Raw genomic sequence first — 15700 nt, forward strand, 5'->3', positions numbered from 1 at the left:
CCCCTAAAATAAATATATCAACATTTCTTCTGTTCTGAAAATCAGAAAGTGTTTCATTATTTGTGGAACCTGCAAATTGGACATTTTTTACACTAAAATGTCCACGACTTTATTCCAAGAAATATCAAAAAAGTTTCAAAGACATTTGAGTCTGAAAATATGTCTTGTAATGAAAAATGTTTAGGAATTCTGTCATAAAGAGGAAAAATTTATTGAGTGTTGCAGAAATTACAACTGGAAAAAAAAATCCTAGTGTCAAATTCAACAAATAGGAATTTGTTTTTGTATTTAAGAAGTTCCTATAATAAATAATTATGCCACCCTGAGTTTACTTCTTAGATTGTCTTGCTTATCCAAGTCTTAATCTGATTTGCTTATTGTTTGCATTGATATTTGAGAAAAGCAAACAAGTGCAAACAAAGTCGTGTAAAATTTCTACGCAAAAAAATAAGCAAAAAATGTACATCCAGAAACTTGAACAAAATAAAAGTCAGTAAATAATTTACTTGAACACACAGAGTGTTCCCATGTTGGTTTCCAGAATCACCATTCACATTTCACATGTGTGTGTTTGCTTTGGATTATTATGACATGTTTACAGCTGAAACTGTTCCTCGTGTGTTTGAGTTCATCCTCGCAGACGGTGACCTTACTGTTAACGAACTGAAGTACTGAAACAGACTTTTAGAGATGCCACAAATACTTTGCTATAATTGTGTTATGAAAACATTCATTGTTGTAGAATAACTTGTGGTTATCGATCACATTTCCTACCTCGCTTTTCAGCCACGGCTCGGCTTCTCAGCAGAAATACAGCCAGGAACAAAGCCAGTTGTTTATGTAAAAAAATCATCTCAAATCTAAAAAAAAATGAAGAAATTAATTGTAATTTAATAATAAACACTTTTAATACATATGGTAAAATATAGCTGTAGATATTTACCCCCACTATTATAAAATAATATTGACTCTTATCAATCACCTCAAAATAAACCCAGTATTTCACAGATTTAAAAAAAAAAACAGTTCTTACCGTTAAAACAAACCCCAAGACGGCAAAAAGAAAACCTTTCACATGCGTTTTCCTTCAGGTTCTCAGCAGCTGATGGAGGGGTGAAGCGGTGGGTGAAGCAGTGTCTGCCTCTGATTGGTTCAGGTTGTGTAATTATGACCACACAATAAAGAGAGAAGAGCAGCAGGCGTATGTTCTCTGTCTTTGTGTAGTTCAGAGAAACGTGAACTATTGCTAGATAAAAACCATAAATTGAAATGTTACTGGTTTCGACAAACATTCATCCTGTATACCTACATCAGTACACAAGTTTTCAGGCAGACAGATTTTTCATCAATTTCTCTGATATAGTTTTTATGGTGGGGATTCTAAGTGAGCAGATAAAATGCAAGTTGACAAATAAATTAACCCGACCACAAAAATATCATTTGTACATTTACTTTAGCCATGCTGATGGAGACATTGGAATAATGGAGACGACAGTCGACTTCACCGCTACTTTAGTCACATAAATGTGACTAAATAGTAAACTACATATATAGTAAACCTTAAAAAAGTTTCCTTTGCTTGTGTTACATTGACTTTAACGTAAAACCAGCTAAAACACTGAAAGCAAATCCCAAACTTGTTTTGTAGAAGCTTTATTGCATTTCACTTGAGCAACACATCAAGACATCTCAATTTAAGATGAATTTATTGTTTACATAGAGTGAATAAAAGTTTAAAAAGCGCTCTTATTTTTTTTTTACAAATAATGTTGACACTGATTATTTGACACCAGGATGGCATTAATAAAATAAAAAAAAGAAAACAAGTGATAGGCATTAAAGACACAAACATTGAACAAAAGAAATACTGTTTAAACTATACTTATATATTGATCTCTACTGATTTCTGCAGGATAGTAAACCCAAAAAATGCATTCAAAGTAAACTTTGGTTTCATGCTGGTTGTGTGCTGAATGATAGGCATTCTTTATCAAAATAGAAACTCATCAATCCTTTTTAAAGAAAAACAGACATCGTCAAACAATCACTGAGCACCAGAAGGTCTCAATGTCCTTCCATCCTTGAAAGCAAGAGAATTAGATAACAACAAGTTGAAATGTGGACTTTTGTCGTTGTGTAAAAACAGGCTGAGTGGTTAGGAAACAGAAGATTGATTTCTGTCCGTCACTCCTTGTTGCCGCAGGTGGTGCAGAGGATGTCTTTTCCTTCAGCCACGAAGCGTTTGTTGGACAGGCTGAGGGAACATTTCTTGCAGTTGAAGCAATATTCATGCCAGGAGCTTCCCTCAAAGTTCACAACATTCACACCTTTACCAAAACCTGGAAGGAGAGCAGAGCAGAGACGAAGACTGAGCTTTTTCAACCTGTGTGTGTGTGTGTGTGCTGTCACAGTGGTGCAATATGTGAAAACTCTAAGCCTTCACATTTCTGTCAATACATCTCTTCTTATCATGTGTGTTAAACACCTGAAGGAGTTTGGAATGGATTCCATCACTATGTGAGATTTCATAACAATTTGACAGTGCTTTTTAAAAACACACATACTCCTTAAACTTTTGCACATTTTGTCACCTTGTAGCCTCAAAGTTAGTAGATACTTTCCATCCAACATGACTGATCTTAAGCTGTTGCACAAAGGAAAACATTTCAGTCACTTTTCAGATTTTTATCTGTAAAAATTTCAGAAAACTATGTATTGTTTTTCAATCACATATAAATATATATTAATCATTGTGCAAAAACAGCTGGTTGCAGTTTAGAAGTTCACCACTAGATGTCACTAGTAGCCGCAGCATCACGTCAGCGTCTTAGTGCTTTATAAATAAAATGTTTTGTTGTTATTAATATTAATGTGGAACACCACTTTGTGGTATTCTTTTGTCTCTGTGACCAGATTTTACTGGTTTGAGCAACTTTAGGTTTGATCTCACCTTTAATTTAAGGTTACCAGATTATTGATTTTAATATTAGGCAGAACAGATCAGATATTTGGTTTTGGAGCAACGTATACTAATCCAGGACAGAGGAAAGAATGTTTCTAATTGTCTATAATTTTATAAGACCACAGGTATCAGCCTTCAGTTAAAATCTGTAAAAGCACATTTAAATTGGTTAAATCTGATTCTCTTTCGTCGTGTCTAGCAGAAAGAGTTTCAACTTCAGCCAACCTGTGATTGGGTTGTGGCAGCCACTGCACTTCTTTGCCACTGAGCTCTTGTAGCAGTCGACGCAGAAGACCTGGTCCTGGTGGGTGGTGAAACTGGTCCCAGCCAGAGGCTTTGAGCAGGAGCTGCACACAAAGCAGTGGCTGTGCCACGGCTGCTCTTGGTAGTTCACTCCTCCGGACGTTATCGGCTGCAAGCGAAAAACAGCAGCAGTGATACGGTCAAATTAAGGGGATAATTCAGTCAGATCAGATTCAAAAACAAAAAGTTTCCTCTATTTTAAATAAATTACTTTTTTGCAGCTGACGCAGGTCTTGGCAAACTTCTCATCGTAGCAGGGGTTGCAGTAAACATCATCTCCCTTAGAGAGGAAACTCTGCGATGCGATGGGTCGTTTACAGCTGCAGCAGGTGAAACATTCGTCGTGCCACGAGTTTCCTTTGTATGCCACGCTCTCAATGCCTACAGGAGATTAGGAGAAATGTCACATTCTGGTCCAAATGAACTAGAGCAGGAGTGTCCTGTATGCTTTAGGTGGTTTTCTGCTCCAATTAAGCTCATTTAAGTGACTAAAGTAGTTGGTCATTTAACTAATGACCAAGGGGACTGATGACCTGTGGGGTTCTACACAATTTTCATAAAATWATTTATCTTATTTCCAGACTCAAGATTTCAAAGTTGTCCATTTTAAAATGCAATAATTAATTTATGACAGGTATTTTCACAACTTCACCTATGAAGACAGGAAAAAGTTGAGTCTAGCAGAAAAAACAGAAGAAAAACCATAAGGAGGGATGGAAGAACAGATACAGAAAGATAGTGAGAAAGGAGGGAGACATGGCAAAAAGAAAGGAGAGAAGGAGGGATGGAATGACAAAGTGTACATACAGATGGAGGAAAGAATGGCCAATAAAAGTAACTGAAGAAGAAAGGGCAGAAAGAGTAGTGGAATGAGGAAATAAGGGAAAGAAAGAAGGAAGAAGCAGATGAAAGAAAGAATGACACAAGGAAGAAAAAGAAAGGTAATTAATTTATTTTGTTCTCTTTACAAGGTTAAAGAGAACAAAGAAGAAAAGACTCAAGGAAGTAATGTGACAAAAGAAAAAGAGGAAGGAAGGATACCAGAAAAGAAGAAAAAAACATTTACATAATACATGTTATTTTTTTTATGTCCACACTGAAAAGCAGCAGAAGTTTCAGACACAGTGATTTGATCCATGGAACCAGACTATAGTTTCCAAAGTTTTTCCGCTTTAGCGAATAATGTTTTGAATTGTGATTGGTCATACCAGCAGGTATGGGTTTATAGCAGCTGTGGCAGCGCGGAGCAGCATCTCTGGAGCAGCACTTCACACACATGATGCGCTCATCCTTGGTGTTGAACGGCTCCTTGGCCAGAGGCTTGTAGCACTTTGTGCAGCGGAAACACTCCTCATGCCAGTGACGCCCTTTGTGGCTCAGCTCCTGATGGAGGAAAACGGGAGTTTCTCAAGCGGTACATGAAGGAGTACAAACCCAAACCCGATCAAATCCATCTGGAGAACACACCTTTGTCTCCACTGAGATGGGTCTGTGGCATTCTGCACATGAGTTGGCGCAGAACTTTGTGTGACAGCGAACACACACCGGCTTCCCCTCGCTTCGGACAAACCGCTTCCCGCCCAGGTCCTCCCGGCAGTAGAAACAGTGGGAGCTGTCTGCCATCGTCACGACGATACAGCGTCAGGCCTAAAGCAGGAAGAGCAACAAAATACAATTTCTATTGACATTGAATCAGCTTTTTAAAACTATTACAAAAACCTAATTATTCTCTGTAAAACACATTGCTAACTTTAGAATAACAGCTCATGTCTGAGTGTCTTCATCTGTGATGCTTGAATTGCTTTTGTAAATATGTATTTTGTTTTTTAATCATCACAGCTCCATCTGTTCCCAGCCTTGTATAAGGACAAACCTTTCCCAAAATGTCCACACAGAGGCGCTGTTGGAACACTTTATAGGACACACTTTATCACTACCCCGACACTCGTGCATTACCACAGAGAAAGATTTGTATGCGCAACTTAGATGTGCAGCTGGTTTGTATTTCAGGTAACTTATCTCTGAAGAAGCTCATAAAAAGTGGACATAAAATGTTGTGGTTCACATRAGTGTCACAGAGAAGCAAACGGTTCACACCCTCTGATCAGATAAAGACTCACTGAGCTGAAAAAGTAGATCTAATAAATCAATCATTGTACAGATGAAAAATATCTGGCAGCAGTCAAAAGTGAGTTAAGCCTTGAGAGTTAATGCTCGTCTGCTGTGGCTCTAACCTTTATGATTTTTTTTGTCCAGTTTTAATCCAAAATCTGTTTTTTGTTGAGACTTGTGGTTTTTCATCCTCTGAACATCAGTTTGTGAATCCTTCAGTGCTTTTATTCATTCTTGTCTTGACTTTTCTTTAATTCAATATGTTTAGCACTTTTTAGATTGTTCTGGCAGTTTTTTCAGAATTTCACCAACGTTGATCATCTCTAAAATCTCTAACACCGAGGTTAGATTATCTGCACTCAGATTTTTAAATCTGTGTTTGCACATTGCAAAAACAATGTTTTACTGCTATCTTTTGCATTTTAACCCAGATCCAGTTTAACAATAACAGGTTGCGACATGGCCCATTTCTGATTTTTAAATCCATTTATTTTTTGCCCTGTCATACCTAAAAATGAGAAAAGCGATCAAATTAAAAACATAAACAACCATTCAATAAGCTAAAATTTTATGAAAAAATAACTTACTTCAGTAACCCACTTCATAAGTGAAACACATTGCATTGTACAATAGAGAAGAGCTTATTAATGTGAGTTATAATGATTTTTCCACAGCCAATGAAAATATGATTAAAGTTTAGATTATTGCATCAGATCAATACAAAGCCTTTTGATGCTGAAATGTGGGCTTAACAGTAAAACCAGCATAATTGAGTTTTAAAATTAAATAAATTCAGCAACATTCTGAAAAAGGTTACAGGGTCATTTCTAAGGTGTCGGGCCTCCACTGAGTGACGGACATCATTACCTGCATATAAAGAAACCATGGTGGTCATGTGACCTCTAATGGAGCGGCAGAACTACTTTAGAAGAAAACCCAGGACAGCTTAAAAGCTCTGCAAGCCTCATTTGCCTCAAAGTCAGTGATCTTGGCTCAACATGAAGGTTTGTCAAAGAATAAGCATCTCACATCACAGATACTTTTTCACACCACTGAACTGAATCATGTCCCACAAGGCGGTGTGACTCTGAAACCTCTGCGCCTCTTTAATGTTGCAGATCCTCTGGTCAGCTGAGCAGTCGCTGCTCTGCATTCCCAGCATTTTTCTTTAATCATTTGTTACCAACATCTTGAAGACAGAACTCCCCGGTGTGTTCGATCATTATGTCATTCCATTCTGTTTAGACTCAGCTCTGGTCCTCTCCAACATTTCCTTCACAATACGTAATATTCAGTAAATGTAGCACTACTTCAACATATTTTTATTCAAGTAAAAGTAAAAAAAAAAAGTATTTGGTAAAAAATTCTACTCAAGTACTGAGTAACAGATCAAATTATCAATCTTTTAAAAATGTCATGATCAAACTCACCAAAATATAAAGTGGAAAGTTGGTATTTTAAGGACCAAAAATGACAATAATTTATGTAAGTGACAAAAAAATAACAAGATCAAGCAAAAATAAAATTTCTAAATCAGTTTATTTCAATAAAAAATGTCTGAAGCTGTAACAAAAACTGCAGCTGTGTGTCTATGTCTGGTGAATTTTTGTTTGAAACATGTTTGTTCTTTATTCAGTGAGAATCCAGATATTTTACTCAAGTAAGAGTAGTGGTACTTCATAATAAAATTACTCAAGTAAAAGTGCAGCATAGTATAAATACTCCATAAAGTGAAGTTTTTCAAATAAAGTTACTCAAGTAAATGTAACCAGTCATTGCCCCACTCTGGTAATATTATGAAGTTGTCCAAACCTTTTCATCTTAATGCTTTCTCTCTGTAAATAAACTGACTTAGTTTCCCATCATATAAAATCCGCTGTGTTTAAAATATTCCGTATAAGTAATAAATTTCCTTCGCACAGAACCAAAATCACCATGTTGAACACCATAACTCTGATCACAGAGCTGTGATTACAGGGTTAGGACTTCAGATGGCAAATAAAACACTTTGAAGTGAAAATCACAGCTACAGAAAAGGCATAAAAAAAACAAGGATGCGGTTAGAGATGCTTGCAGCCTGTTCCCTCGTTATTTCCCGCATCAAATTTATGCTGGCTTGCTGCAAGGAATTCTCCAAGCTGCTGCAAGAGAGAGAGAGAGCTGTGCTTGTGTCGACACAGTGAGGTGAACGCATGAAGGAATGCCTGGTATGACGTGTGGTGAAATCTGCTGACAGAGCTTTGATGGACCCTACACACAAACGCTCCACGTATGACATGAGCCACTCCCACAATCTATCAACTTCTTCTGGACGTAGCAACTCTGGTTGGAGCAGATTGAGGAGGAGGAGGATGAAGATGGTACCCAAACGTTTAAAACTGGGGACAAATTCTCAGTAAAGCCTGCAAAAGCTTAGGTTTGGTTTTTGGCTTTAGGGACTAACAGATGACAGTCGGGGACAGATGACCACAGTGACCTACTAGACGTCTGTTACACGATTTAGGTGGCTGAATAAAACTAGGAATAGAGCCACATAATCTACCAGTGAGTAGTTTATGTGTAAGCATGTTGTATGTAGGTCAAAATAAAAAATTAGACGTCATTGTCATCTCGAATTGAATTAAAAAAGTGCTCCTTGTTCTTTGATTTTTGCTTTTTTTAGTAAAAAAGACTAAAATCAATACCAACCTTCAACATCAGTTTTGTTCTTTAACAAAGACATGCAATAATGTCGTCTGAAACAATATTTAATTCATGCAACAAAAAAAGCTTTAAGAGTAAATACTTTATTACGTTAATGTTAGCTGTTTGTTTTGTCGTTGCTCAGTGATGTTTTAGCTGGGGGGTTTTTTTAAGATGTGCACTTGAAGGTCTGATGTGAATTATACCTGCACATGTGCTGCTTTATTTGGATGAAGTCATTTCGAAGGAATTTTTGTCCCAGATTATTTCCTTTTCAATGTTCTTGGCTTGGAACATTGAAAACAATCACAATGGAATTAGTGTCATGAGTTTCACATTTCTTGCATTTGTCATTCGTCTCTCCTCCCTTGTTTTCTGACTGAGTGGTTGTGTTGTTGCAAACGACAGTATGAGAAACTCTTCTTTTGGGAAGTGGAAAAAAAACTAGTTTTGGGCAATAATAGTGTACAGGTTCAATGCAAACTAAGCATTCTACATGGACGAGGTTCTGGAATTTGAATTCATTTGAAACTATTTCTAAATAAGAACACAGTATCTGTGTAAATCACTAGTTGTTTCTTTTTTATTAAAAAACTGTCACTTTTTTTCTAATGTGATGCATATTTATGCAGAAACAATCTTAATTTTAGAAAGCTAAAATGATGCAAGTTCAAAACCAGACAATTAGTAAAGTAATTCCAGGTAAAAGTGCAATAAACTCCACTGAGATTTCTAAAGATTTGGTCTTTAACTAATGTAGCGTTAACCAGATTACGACCAGACCGCAGTCTCTATGGCAGGTCAACCACAGCAGATTTAGAGAAGATCGTTTTTCCACATTGCTTTGTTATTAGTAGTTGCCCAATAGAAATGATAAACTCTCTAACAAAGTCAAAAAGTCTAAAAAAGTAAGTACAGTATAACTTTCTCAGCTACTCAGAGCTGTTTTAGCCTCAGTTAGGTTGAATGTGCTTTTAGCAGAAGTGACAAACGTCTCATGCATAGACAATAAACTGGGGATGACATCACTGTGAGTGGACTCAAGTCTTCTGTTTAGTTATCTGCCAATTCATTACTTATTAAAGGAAAAAGAAGACGCTTCGTTTGTAGAGTGGGTGAGGCGCCTCATCCATTCAGTGTAGACAGAAGGTACGGCTGGCTTCCTGCTCTTTTTACCCGCTTTTCGTTCAGTCTTCACCTCTGCTAATTTTCAAAAAAGTATTTGCTGTTTTTACATTTTAAAAAATGAGAAAGTGTCAGCCTGAAATGAAATACTGCATAGTTTTCAGTGCTGCAGACCTCAACATGATGAATAGTAGTCAGCTATGTGAAAATCTTATCTGATGGGACTCAAACAATGGCTGACAAGAAGCCAGTATCCACACAGGTGAGGGCAAAACAAATAGTTACATCGTCGCGGCTTGCCTGTGTTAAAATAAAGGTGGTTTAAAAACACTTTTTTGTCGCCCACATAGTGGTTAACTTTGCATTTTTTCTTTAGGTACGCCCTCTGTAAACAATCTCTGCTTTTCTAATGGACTCAGCTCAAGTCAGAATTGCAGTGAGTAATCTTGGGTTCAGATCTGACTTTAAAAATAAGCTGACAATCACTGAAAAGTGCTGCAAGATTTAATGTGAAATTTGAGATTCGGGGATACATGTGTGGCTAAAAAGTGTTTTATTGCTGATTTTTACCTTTTCTTGGATAATAAATAATCCTCTTTGTCTGTCAAGGTTGGATTAAGTTCTTAAGAGATATAGATGGTAGAATTTGGGTGTTAAAGTGTGAAATCCATCTGAATTCTTGAAATCCTCTGTCTTGCATTTCGCTTAAAATTTGACTGTAACTAGACTAACCTAAAGTCTTGCATAAAAGTCAGATGATTCTGCTGTGACACGTCCAAAAAGCTGACATCATGTCATTAACGGTAGTAGAGCAATATGTGTGACAAAGTATATTGTGGAAGAAACATGCCAAGAAAGAATGACGCTACTTAACGTGACTGGACAAATCATGTGTGTGTGCGCGTGCATGCGTGTGTGTGCATGTGTGTGTGTGTGTGTGTGTGCGTGTGTGTGTGCGTGTGTGTGCTGGTATGAGCTTATTGCTGAAGAATGTGGTGGAAAAACTAAGACAGGAAGTCTCCATCAGAACCTTGAGGCTGGCACAATCCAGCTACACACTGAAGTGTTTAACCTGACTTTTTTTAGCTCACTGTTTGCGTCGCCATGTCATTAATCCTGAGTCTTCATGGCTCATTCAGTCTGAGCTGCAGGTGGCCGCAAAGGTTAAACAAACACTTGGGGTGGAAACAGGTTAGAGCAATTGTCATATGCAAAGATTTTCTGGCGGCTCAGTCAAAGAACTGTAGGGGTTAAATTATAAAAGAAGTCTATATTGTTTTTACTTGTTTGAACTTTAGACAAGAACATCTGACAGGAGGAATCATCACCCAGTCATGCAGCGGATTGCAAAAGAGAGAAATGATGCATCTTTTGTTCCGTAGTATGGAAATAAAAATAGATTAATTGAAGTTGTAACAGATCACAACTTTTTCATAACTTTATGCATAATACAGATGTAACTTTGTACAGAGTTCAGTGATTTGTTCATCAATGTGGAGCACTAAGATTAGATTCATTTCACAATCATTTTCTAGTTTAAAAAATAGCAACTTAATTTGAAAACAGCTTAGACAACTGGAGGTGATCACAGCCCCAACCTGTCTTTTGTAAAGTCAGCAGCCAGGCAGATTCCTACCACAAGCTTCCAGCAGACAGTATTTTTCCCAAACAGACAGTATTTTTCCCAAACATTCGGTGTGACAAAAAACAGCTTTGGTCAGTCTGCTGTAAAACAAGTTCACGGTTTGAACAGTTGCTATGTGTGGCAATTTAAAGACAATGTGTCCATGCTTGCTTGCTGCTAATTTTATTTGTTTAGGTAATTTTTGACTCAATGCTTAAAGAAATGCCTCAGTGGAAAATTATCAGCAATTTACTGCCAGGAATCCTGTCATTTTCCTTGGAGAAAATTTCTTTTCTCTCCGATATCAAAGAGTGCTGATTTGTGGTTTTCCCTTGCCAGTTTTTTAAAAATTTTTATGAGGGCTCAATCACGTGTAATCAAATCAGGAGTGCTGCATGAGGTCTTTATGCTTTGTGGGAAGCTGATTGGTTTCAAAGCTGGCTAAATACACCTTTATTTTTTACTTGAAACCGTCAAATGCATAATCACCAAAACTCACTTTAAATGCAACAGCAACTACTCAGAAGTTTGACAGTATCTTTGTTTTTGCTTTGGCCTGCTCTTTTCAGCAGCTTGGTAAAAAATTTCTAATAACTGTACAATTACTTGAGTGCCATGCAAATTACAGCTGTCAGCTGGCATCTTCACAAGCCTCATGTCTTGCCTGAAATAGCCTAGCAACTGTAGCAAAAACAGACATGTTAGCAAGTGCTAGCTAGTGAAAAAAATAACATAACAAATTCCAGTGACTGTCAGCAGTGTTAAAAACCTCATGTCTGTTCGTTGTGGAGTTTGATAGTTATTTGGAAAACATTCAGCTTTAGCATTTGCAAGCTAGCAGAAGATTTACCTCACAAATTCCTTTGAGAGTCTTTATGACTGCAACCAGTTCGCCACAGAACATTGTTAAATCAGAGAGCTAGCATTTTCTAGCTAACAGAATATATTTTTCACATGTACAAATTTGTAAATAATGCATTTGACTCTTTAATCCAAATATTTTATTTACATAGTCATAAGAAAAATGGTTTAAACTGGATATTACGGCATTTCTGTGTAGTAAAAAAGATTAGGGATGTGTTTTTGCTCAGTGTAGATCATATGGTTAAAAATGCTAAGCAGCACAAAGACACAATAATAACCAGCAACATTGTGGTTTCTGTGTGTCATTTGATCCAATACTTGAAATATTCAGAGAGCCTCCGAGGTTTGCAGGCTTTCTCTAACTGCCCACCATCACACTGAGAGCGTTCCCACCCCTGATTCCAATCATGCTATCTTAAAAATAAATACACAAGTGTTTGAAAATGAGCAGCAAGTTCAACCAAACATTTGTGCAACACATAACCCCACAATGAAAGATGGGAATAATTGTTTTATCTGGCTCTGGTGAGTCCACATTCCAGTAGAACAAGAGATCTGAGCCGTTCTCCGAGATGGAAATGATGGCTTTAGCAGAATCTCATCCCACTTTGTCTTGAGTTACATTCTCTTGTCTCGGCTCCAGATTCTCCAGTTTGTGACCAAGAAACTTGAAAAAACTGATAAATATATGTTTTTACTTAAGCTTCTTTGATTTTTGTGATATTTTTAGAGAGATTCTGGCCACAATAACACCAAAGCAGCCTTGACTGACGGCATTTCAAAAGTTTAAAGCTGATGTTGAATTTAATGTTATTTTTTTTTATCTGAGCAGTTTCCTTGGCTCCACATTGTTCCAGTATTAAACCATTCCTCCAGTTGTATATTCGCTAATTTAAAAAAAACATATCCAGGCCGATTTTTAGAGAACATGCCCTAAAACTTTTCATGTACTTCTGTGCTACTGATACACATTTTCATTATTCTCAATTAGCTGAAAGGGAACGTGAAATATTTTCAGTCAAGTGCCAGAAGTCACGGGAGTGGATAATCTTCATGTTCAGATCTGTTGAGTATTAATTTACAGCTAGTAAATGATCAGTAGAACCTGCCTGGTTGAGTCTAACTACATTTAAAAGCTCCTGTAGCCACAAAAAAGAACAACACCAACCTCGTCTCGCTTCCTTTTCTTAAATCCCAATTCTGAAAATCATACAAAACTGATTTTTTTTTAGTAACACTCTGCCAGGTAGGTGAACAAAATGTTGTTTCAATGCTTTTTTTTTTTTAGCAATAGTTTCCACTAAGACACATAAGGTTCCACCTAGAATCATCAGACTTGCCTTGTAAGTGTACATTTTAAAAAAACAGGGCATGAATTACAATCTGGTTTTACTGAACATGAAGTTACTCAAATCTATTAAACTGATGGCAGTTACTACTGGGAGAGCTCCAGTTGCTTTTTGTATTATTTTCCAATGTTGATTCCATAAAACCATCATTAAATGCTGCATTTATGTTCCAAGCTATGATCAAATGTAAGTACTGCATGCTTTTTAGAAACGTGATTGAACAACTGTGACTTTGTGAAGTAATTTAGTTGATATTTGAAAGCCAAATAAAGGCAATAAATAAATACATATCACAACTTATCTGTGTGAGATATTACGTCCATATCGTCCATCGTTAGAAGACTCAGCTAAAAAATAAGGACTGTTCCTCATTATAAAGGTTAAGCAACAAGAAGAATGGCTCAGTTCCTCATTTTCATGTTGGACGTGTTATATTTTGAAAAAGATATTTTATTCCACACAACTGTAGTATTTGCACTTCAACTCATTTTAAATAAAATTAGTCTCAGAAATTAATACTGTCACAATCATTCTGAAAGGTATTTTTTCTCTTTGTGTCTGGATGTAGTGTTTTCACTCAAAACAGTCCTCTTTGCTATTTTTTGGTTGCTTTTGTTAATTAGTCATGTGTCGTCAAAGATAAGAAACAGATTTTTTCCCAACATCACTTTGAAAATATTTTGGTTTATTCTGTATTAGCTAGCAGTCTGCATCATGGTGGAGCCGTTGGTAGCTCTGCTGACTTGCAGCAGGAAGGTCCCAGATTGAATTCCCAGTCTGGGCTTTTTTGCATGTTCTCCATGTGTATGCATGGTTTTTCTCCAACTCTGTCTGCCTCCAACAATCCAAAAACTTTTAAGATTAACTGAGCTCTATAAAAAGGAGTGTGTGCATAAATGATTCTGTATCTCCGCGTTGTCCTGTGATTAACTGGCAACCTTCAGTCAATCACAGGGCAAGTTGCTGATACACACCCTCCCTCTGTAACCCTGCAAGGACAAGTGAGTATAGACAACGGATGGAGACGTGTGATTGATTACTCATCCCCCTGCTTCTTTCCCCTGTTGCATAACGCACGGCAAAAAAATATCACCCAAGACATGAAGACAGACTTTAATGGCTGCAGGTCAAGAACAACAAACAGAAGAAACTTTAAAGCTTCAGAAACCCATCAAAGACTCCGCTAGAATGTAATTTGGGAATAATATAAAACACACACACACACAGCTTAACCATATTTAAATTCTGACCTTTTAAACATGACATAAGACAAGTCCATCTATACATAAAGTTTTATGGGGTTGTGCATGTCTTTTACAGAACTGGATTAGTTAAACACAGCAGACTCCGGCTTGAATTTATAACACTCTGTGGCCCTTTGGTGTGGGATCGGACTTGGTCGTTACTCTGCAACATCTCACAGCTTCATATGGGGGTTTGCCTTGACAACATTACTTAAAAATCTGACCCTTTGTCCACCTTATTAAAAGTAACTGTGGGTTTATGTCTCTAAAAGGATAACGTTGCATTCCTACTGTAAAGTACAGAGGAAAAACACATGTTGAGTTAAGCATGAAGAGGCCGCAGTGAGGCCATGTGCATCACTTAAATGCTTATGGATTTAAACACACTCACACACACAGTCAGGGGAATGCAATGAAAAATAGCAGAGCAGGAATTTTAATTGACCTCTGTGAAGCATTTTTAGTTTTAGTGGTTCCATCATAGGATGGGGGGAAAAGGAGACTTCCTAACTGGAAACAGATTTCAGGAGCAGCTTTAACAAGTCAGCGCACACACACACACAGAGAGAGAGACAGACACGCACACACACACTTACAGAGACAGACAGCCAACGCCCGAACTTGTTAAAGTCTTTAGTTTCCTCTCCGGATATCAAAATGCTGCTTTAGCAATGCAGCGTGGATGAGGTCATAACTAACTAAATAGGAAGACAGAGTTTGTCTCACATTATCTGTTACTCTCTGTTGGATGCTTGTAAACAAACAAGATACCACTTTACCACTTATTAACCTATTAAACTAAATATTACATTTCCTCAAACATGTTTAGGCTCTTGTAAAAGCACAGCCTGCAGTAACTGGTCTGTTCTGCTAAACCTGTTTTAGTTGGGGATGATGCACAGTTCCAGCAGTTAAAAGTAAGCGGCACTCTGCAGAGATCTTACCCGGGTTCGGAGTGACGTCTGCGGCGTTGAACGAGCTGCTGTCCCGGTTCCGGAGGCTGCGGAGCTCCGCTTCCCCAACACCGTCCCTCGGTTTAAAGGCAGAGTCGGACCCCGACAGCAAAGCCAGACTCTGACCGAGGCGGACAGCGCCACCTTCAAAATAAAAGACAGTGCGCTCCAATTGCACAGAGGATTTTCAAAATAAAAGCACGTTCCTAAAAACTGGAATTGCACACTGAAGTTTGTAATTGTAACATGACAAAAATATAAGTCCAAAGTATGAACAGTACAGAACAATCTGTGTCAGCTTCAAATGTGATTTTATTTGTCTTCACACCTGCAGGATGTTAAACTGATGATACAATTACTTCAGGATTAGTTTGCCTCTTAAAAAGTAAATTAAACGTGTGTACTCAAAAATACAGTTTCCACAATCAGCAGAAACATCAAACATTTTCACCAATTCAGTTCTATGTCTTCCAGTTTGTTCG

At 37.4% G+C, this 15700-nt stretch overlaps 1 protein-coding gene across 1 annotated transcript; it reads right to left on the bottom strand.

Annotated features, from left to right (window-relative positions):
• Positions 1-1637: 1637 nt before the first annotated feature.
• LOC103475384 (four and a half LIM domains protein 1-like) lies at positions 1638-15351 on the bottom strand. The gene is made up of 6 exons (XM_008426959.2): positions 15210-15351; positions 4733-4912; positions 4474-4648; positions 3477-3646; positions 3188-3374; positions 1638-2339 (listed from the first exon to the last, which is right to left on the bottom strand). Exons 2-6 carry the CDS (start codon positions 4886-4888, stop codon positions 2185-2187), a joined length of 843 nt encoding a protein of 280 aa, XP_008425181.1. The 5' UTR covers positions 4889-4912; positions 15210-15351; the 3' UTR covers positions 1638-2184.
• Between the last annotated feature and the right edge of the window lie 349 nt (positions 15352-15700).

The sequence above is a fragment of the Poecilia reticulata genome, linkage group LG14 (assembly GCF_000633615.1).
Source record: "Poecilia reticulata strain Guanapo linkage group LG14, Guppy_female_1.0+MT, whole genome shotgun sequence".
Lineage (NCBI taxonomy): Eukaryota > Metazoa > Chordata > Actinopteri > Cyprinodontiformes > Poeciliidae > Poecilia > Poecilia reticulata.